This window comes from Silene latifolia, chromosome 9 (genome assembly GCF_048544455.1).
Source record: "Silene latifolia isolate original U9 population chromosome 9, ASM4854445v1, whole genome shotgun sequence".
Classification (NCBI taxonomy): Eukaryota; Viridiplantae; Streptophyta; class Magnoliopsida; order Caryophyllales; family Caryophyllaceae; genus Silene; species Silene latifolia.
The window spans coordinates 189,398,945-189,406,754 of NC_133534.1; the positions used below are offsets into that span (position 1 = coordinate 189,398,945).

The window sequence follows — 7,810 nt, forward strand, 5'->3', positions numbered from 1 at the left end:
TTCGAGCTTTACAAACTATGGATGGTTCGAAATCTCCCGGTCCAGATGGGATTACACCTCGGTTCTACCAGTTTTTTTGGCCACAAATTGGCTCGCTTGTGTCTGCTGCTGTTCTTCAGTTCTTAAATTCTGGGGTTATGCTTAAGGAATGGAATAACACGCACATTGTCCTTATTCCAAATACTGATCATCCTGAGCTGATTACTCAATATCGTCCTATCAGTTTATGCAACGTTATTTACCGTATTGCTTCTAAGTGCCTGGCGAATAGACTCAAGCTTATCATTCCTTCACTTATTTCGGAATCCCAGCAAGCTTTTATTCCAGGTCGGTTAATGTCAGATGGTTGTCTTGTTGCGCACGAAATTCTACACTATATCAACAAAACCAAGAAGGGCACAAATTGTTATGCCGTACTGAAATTAGATATGAGTAAGGCTTTTGATCGAGTGTCTTGGTCTTTCCTTATGGCGGTTCTATGGCATATGGGATTTCCTCATCACTGGCGCAACATTATTTGGGAATGCATCTCGACGGTTTCCTACAGAGTCCTTCTCAATGGGACACCTTCCAATATTTTACGGCCTTCTTCTGGTTTACGTCAAGGTGATCCAATATCCCCTTATCTCTTTATTATCTGCATGGAGGTATTATCTCGCCAGCTGACCATGGCAGAAACACTGAAAACTTTTACTGGAATCAAAATTTCGAGATATGCACCAACTTTGTCACATTTATTCTTCGTGGATGATGCTTTCCTTTGCTGTAAAGCTACGCCTACTACTTTTGAAGGTCTACGAGATTTGCTTAAAAATTTTGAGGTTGTTTCGGGACAAATGATTAACTTGGATAAATCTTATATCAAATTTAGTCCGAACTCTCCGCCTGATTTTCAGACGCATTTGAAGTCAATTCTGAAGATGCCTACGGTCTCCTATTTTGGTAACTACTTGGGTGTTCCGGTTGATATTCCTCGGAAAAAATCAGAGCCGTTTCTTCCGTTAATTGACAAGATTTCTACTCGCATTGCTTCATGGTCTGCGTTACATCTAAGCCAAGCAAGTAAACTTGTTCTTATTTCCTCTCCCATCTGCTTGGCTTCCTTAAACCATATTCTCTCCCGTGTTCCTATACCTCATGGTGTTTGCCGGAAAATTGATGCTTTAATTGCAGCGTTTTGGTGGAGAAGTGATTGGAACAAGAAGACAATTCATTGGCTTCGGCGTGATTTTTTACATGCTCCCAAAGCGTATGGTGGCCTTGGTATCAAAAATACTTTTGTGCTTGGCCAAGCTTTACTCCTCAAAAAGTTTTGGCGCATGACTTCTCAACCTAATACCCATGGCAAAGTTCGGATACCAAAATACAAGAGGGATTTACCCATTCGAAATCCAGGTCTTTGGTTTCAAATGTTTCTTACGCTTGGTCGTATTTGTCGTCTTTGTGAACTTAACTAGAGATCTTTGTCTGCTGGAAGATTGGCGGTGGTAAGTTGCTTGATATTTGGTCGAGTCGCTGGGTTAATGGTGAGCTACCGACGCTTAGTTCACAATGTCTTTACCCGCTACCACCTTTATCATCATTCATTTTGCCATCTGGGAATTGGAATCCAACTATGCTCTTCCGCTTTTTTTCTGCAACAACAACGAAGACAATAATTGCTATGGAACCTCCGGTACCAGATATTGACGACTTTATCTACTGGAAATTTACTGAAGATGGATCTTATTCGGCTAAGTCAGGTTACTGTTTCCTTTGGGCTCAAACATCGTCTGCGTCCTTTGTTAGGTCTTCTACACCGCGGTTTCCTTGGCATTTTATATGGAGAAAGACGATGTCAAAAAAACTTTCGATATTCCTCTGGCGAATGGCTCATAATATCTTGCCCACAAATGCAAATTTGCTCTCACGAGGTTTGAACATAGCCCAAGAATGTCATTTCTGTCACAATTCAATTGAGTCGATGGACCACTTATTTCGATCGTGTTCGATAACGCAACATTTATGGCGATCTTCCTGGCTTGGTTTAAATTCTTTGGCGAACCCGCTTATCCCCTTTACCACATGGCTTGCGGACTTTTTATCATATCTTCTGCATCATTCTTATAACCAAACCTGCGATTACGGCTTGGATCTATTTCTGCTATTTACTCCGTGCAATTTGGTTATCGCGCAATTTGGTTGTTTTTCAAAATCAGCCAGTGAATCCTGAATTTATCGTTCGCCTTATTGCTGAACTTGTAAGTTCTTGTGCTCACTTGAAGATTTCTAGATTGTCTTTTACGACACCTGCTGTGTCCTTTCCTTCTACTGCTGTCACAGGTTCTCTTTCATCACAATCTGGATGTCATTGGATACTCATATCTACACAACGCCATCGGGCCTCTTTTCTTTTCACCTGCTTGGTTTTTGATGCTGCTTTGAACTGCACTTTTCCACACCAAATCCGTGCAGAAACCACATTGGATGCTACTGCGAGAGGTCTCCTTTTTGCTATGTTTTATGCTCAGCGTGCAGGCAGGCTACAACAACGTCTGCTTTCGAGTCACATGTCGAAAACTATCTTCCGTTCTGGCTAACCTACTGCCAGTACCCGTTACTGTACGGAACTCTGTTCTTCAGATCCGTACACTGTTTGTGCTTTATCGTTTCTGGTCTGTAAGCCTAGCAACAGGCTAAACTCTCTCGTATTTATTTCTTTGTTTTAATATCGAAAGTTTATTGTTGTCAAAAAAAAAAAACCTATATAGAAAATGGCCTTTATATTCAAAGTATAAAATACTTCATTTTTACATTTCCATGGTTTCACAAGATCCAAAACAAGTTATTTTTTTTAAATTGAATTCAATCCCACAAAGACAAAAACACAATTCCACATCAACCTGTTAGAAGTAATGCTAAGGCTAGCAATGTCGTCTAAATACATTGTATTAGATAGATGCCTTCCATTATCTCGTAAAAGCATCTCACAACTACTTGCATAATTATGGCCACTAACTCTATGTTTATTGCCATGTTTATGGTGGAGTTATGCCACTACCGTTGTGATTATGATGTTAATTAATCACTATAAGTATGAGAAGTGTAGTCATTTGAGATACACATCTTCCATATATGAGTTTCAACTCCTAATGGTTGAGTACACAACTCTTATGAGTGTTGTGTGACCTTGGGGGATGACGCCTATATCGATTTGTACCGTAGTTGGGGCGATTCCGTTTCTCATTCAGTGGCCTCCACACCACGACAAAACAACAAATATTCTCTAATTATATCTTCGCCTCTATAGTGATACTATATTTCCAACCCAACGCACTCAAATATCGGCACACGAATAGTTGAGGTGGAAGTTAAAGGCTTCATTGATGCGTGAGAAAAATGAGTAAAATTTGGTGATAAATGATAAAAAGAGTAAAATATGAAAAATAGAGGATCATTGATGTGGTCATATGGATAGCCTTAATAGTAATAGTGGTTCTTATTCTTGGGATTGTCAATAAGAACTCAAAATAAAAAGTTCTTTTATTGTAACTACAAGTTTGTTCTTAATTTTAAGAATTAAGTTCTAAAATAAGAACTTAGTTTGTTTATAATGAGAATTTGGGGACCAATAAACATGACTTTAAAAATTGTGAATACCAATTACATATTTACTATTTTCCATTTAAGAACTTTATAAAAATGTATTCTATTGTGAATAAAAGTTCTTTAACATTGAAACTAGTGAAATGTGACTTGGCAAAAAAAGAAATTTATATAAAGTTCTTCCATTGCTATTGCTTAGTGACTCGAACTCAAGAATTTCTCGTAAATTGAAAAAAACAGACTAGAAGGATAAATCACTTCCTCCAAATTAGTTGTTGATCCATGTAATAACTGTATAACATTTTAAGATTGAAGGTTCTCATCTTAATACAAGAGCCATTGTTTCATACATGAAGAAAGGTCAAATTACAATCAAATTTTTCTATATGTATGATGAGTTGATGGTAAAAGTGGAGTGAAAGACCATCTCTCCAAATTCTTAGTGTGACAAAGATAGGATTCTAGCACACAACAATAGTTCTACAAACCTAAGACTTACATAATGGAGGAAATCATAGATCTGATGTTTAGAATTTGGGAATAAAACTTCACTCAAAAATACAGGAGCAATATAAAGTTGCAAGCATCATGTCTAAAAGTCGAGAGGCATAGAGAACAGGTTGTTTATATCATCCATAGCCTCTTTTGTGAAGACAGTTGTTTCATACAAGTCACCTGTATTTTTGATTGATGAGTTTTGTGAAGATTGTTGGACTTCCTGAACACTGAATTCGTCGTCTGGAAGTATCAAAAACCCACTATGATCATTTTTCCCCGAGGCACCTTCTTTTTCTTGCCTTTTCCTTCTAGTAGCCCTCACGAAATCTATTGGCTTACCAAACATACCATTGATATCTTCCATGGCTTCTTTCAAGTTAACTGTAGGGTCCACCAGCCCATGGTGGCAGATATCTTCAACCTCAGGTTCATCCAAAATGGCTGAGCCAACAAATTTACGGACAACTGTGTCATCTCTGAAAATGGTTCGGGTCTTCTTGGGTGACTCTGATTGGTGATCACTGGGCCTTAGAAACACAAAGGACTCATCAAGCTCAGAAGATGATGGGGATCCATCATCCATTGGCGTTTGAGAATCACTTGCTTCAGAATCATTGCTTGACTCGTCATCAATGAAGATCTGGAGTGGTTCTTGGAGATTCTTCAGTGTTTTGTGCTTTTCATTATCTTGTTGTCGAGATGCTACATCTGAATTTTCATCAACAAATACTTCAAATACATTGTCTGTGTTTTGATTTACCTTGGGTTTGCTTCTAGATGATCTAGAAATAGCGTTTTCTGGCTCAATAGGTTCTCGAAACATGTTATTTATGGCATTTAATGCCTCTTTCGTGTTTATAGTAGGTTCGACTAGACCATGATGACAAGCATCTTCAACTTCAGACCTTCCAATAATTGCAGAATCCACAAACTTGGCCACAAGAGAATCATCCCGGCATAACTTATCTTGGTCACTTGATCTAAATTCTCCTGTTAATACGTTCCTCAAGGTGCTAGGTGCTCTAGTGGAGGGCTCCTCAAGTAAGGATTTTCCAGAGATTTCGTCAACCTTAGGAGAGCTTCCAGAACTGCAGTTTGGGTTTGTTGAACTTCGATCAGACAAAGGTCTTCTACCGGTTCTCTTTTCCTGGCGCTGTATTAGTTATGTAACAAGGTTAGTCATAATAGCTTATTATTCGTAGTACATTAGACAGAAACAATTGGTGGTATAAATGAAGTAATTAACCTGAACCCTCTTATTCTTGTGCCGCTCGATACGTCGAATAAATAGTTCATATGATTTTTGCAATTCATCCAAAGGTTCTGCAAGGCTTTATAAAAGTCGAAAGCATATATTAATAACACTACAGTTTACAACATTATCAGAGGCTCAGAGCCTTAATCCCAAAATGATTTGGGGTCGGCAGACAGGAATCATCCTTTGACACTGTTAGTGAACGATTGACACCTCAAAATGCAATGAGATAAAAAGAAAATAGTGAAATGGAAGGGAAACAAAATAAGAGGAAAAAAAAGGCGATCTAAAGCTGCATACTTATACAAGGTTCGCGAGCAAAAAATAAACCATCAAACTAGTAGGTGACAGAATGCTCTTCAATGTAAGCATTGCATAGTTATACAAAGTTTGTGAGCTAAAATATTGAACCATTAAAACAGTTATTGACTATAGTCTCTAAGTTACAGAAATGTCTGCTGATGCCAAACAAAAAGAAGTTGTAAAACAGTGAATAAACCACAGAATACAAAATTTCCGGTGAACTGCATTAAGGATGTCAACTGGAACGTAAACGAGTCTATATTCCAAGTAATTTCAACAGTGAACTTTTAACAGTTTTCGATGACACAGGTCATATAGCTGTAGACACCTGCTAGTAGAGCCTATCTCTTCTGTATATAGCAGGCATTAACAAGTCTCAACATATTAAAGCACTCGGAGCAGTCTAACAAGACGAGAGTACTAGTTCAGTAGTTACACAACTAAAAGCACAATGAGCAAGAACAATCTGAAATAAAACAGAAACATGTTGTGACAAAGAAATCACACAGGCGATAAGTGAGTCTCCAGAACAGTCAAATGAAACATCTAGGTGAATCATTATTAGTAGGATCGAAATCAATTGAGTTTCTCTCCATTTATTCCTCTCTCCATTTCCTTCCATTTCTTATTAATGGTCTAGATTCCGTCTCAAAACGATCTAACGGTCAGTTGAATGAAAAGGTTGAGAGTGGATAATGATTAAATATTGTTCTATTAGAGGAAATGGAAGGAAATGGAGAGAATAGGAAATGGAGAGGATCCCCTCTCGATGGAAATGTCAGTAGACTGAAGATGCATCAGTAATGTAAAAATCTACCTTATGAGCTAGAATTGTACAGAAACCTCGCAAATTCAACTGTTTAGGACACTAAAGGGCAAACCACACACATCTGGAAATGAGTTGAAAGGAGAGACTTACTTTTGAACCCCTAAACGATACATTTGATCAGCGTTATCAAACTTCTTAATCTTCTCATAATAAAGAGCATAGGCCTGGTAATACAAGGACCGTTTCATCCCAATCTTGTTTACTTCCATAGTCCGCAACAACGCTTTCGGATCATCCACATAATCCATCTGCGGAGCCACCCACCCACCATATATTAATTCAACTCCCTAACTCAATTACGAGTACAAACAAGCAATCGATTAATTAATTGCGAGAAACTAACCAGTTGAAGCCATATGCGGAGGTAACGCAAGTCGTTACGGTAGCGTCTATCGGAGTCGAAAGTCTGGGCGCATTTTTGAAGGAAGCGAGGAAGCTTATCCTTGAGAAGCTGAGGTGGCAAGGAATCTCGAAGCTTCCGAACTCCGCTGCATTAGACGAATGTTAGAGAGAGAAAGTAAAAGAGAGAAAGTAATGTAATACTTACCGAAGCCATGGAAGAAGAGGATCGTTGCCGGAGTATGATTTGATGTCGGAAATTAAGGATGTGAATAGGTCGTTGCTTGACGCTGTTGTTGTTGTCGTCGTCATTTGGCCGTTGGGGTTTTTGGGGGCGTCGGGAACGGATTACAAATTTCAAATTTTGTTACCCAAACCCCTCACTTGATTATTATTATTATTATTAGTAGGGAAATGATAAATACAGTCCTAAGAGCTGTATTTAAGAAGCCAAAAGAGAAATTAATCTTTAATATTGTTGTTAATTGCATTATTTTTTGTGCAATTTTGCAATAAATTTCTTTGTTAATTGCCCTTAAGGCTGTATTTAACATTATTATTATTAGGGTTTTTCTATCCTATGCCCACTAGGCATAGGATAATAAACCAAAAATAGAAAGTATTAAATGATATTTTCACGGGAAATTGTAATATCTCATCACTTTTAATTTTCTTCACAAAAAATACATTTAATAATTTCCTATTTTAGCTTCTTATCCTATGCCTAGTGGGCATAGGATAGAAAAACCGTTATTATTATTATTATTATTATTATTATTATTATTATTATTATTATTATTATTATTATTATATTAAGCTTAATTTGCACACATTAAAAATTTGAAATATGTTTTTATATGACCATAATAATATATGATTATAGATTAAATTTTGATTAAAATAGGTCAAAAATGAATGATGGTTCGGTGTCCGCAACTTAATAGTGAGTCATTTGTCACCTTGATTGACATTAAATCAAGTGCAATGAATTTTTTTTAGTG

At 37.4% G+C, this 7,810-nt stretch overlaps 1 protein-coding gene across 1 annotated transcript; it reads right to left on the reverse strand.

Annotated features, from left to right (window-relative positions):
* Positions 1–3,868: 3,868 nt before the first annotated feature.
* Positions 3,869–7,199, reverse strand: LOC141600325 (uncharacterized). The gene is made up of 5 exons (XM_074420542.1): positions 7,018–7,199; positions 6,814–6,958; positions 6,561–6,718; positions 5,330–5,414; positions 3,869–5,236 (listed from the first exon to the last, which is right to left on the reverse strand). Exons 1-5 carry the CDS (start codon positions 7,119–7,121, stop codon positions 4,178–4,180), a joined length of 1,551 nt encoding a protein of 516 aa, XP_074276643.1. The 5' UTR covers positions 7,122–7,199; the 3' UTR covers positions 3,869–4,177.
* Positions 7,200–7,810: the final 611 nt, after the last annotated feature.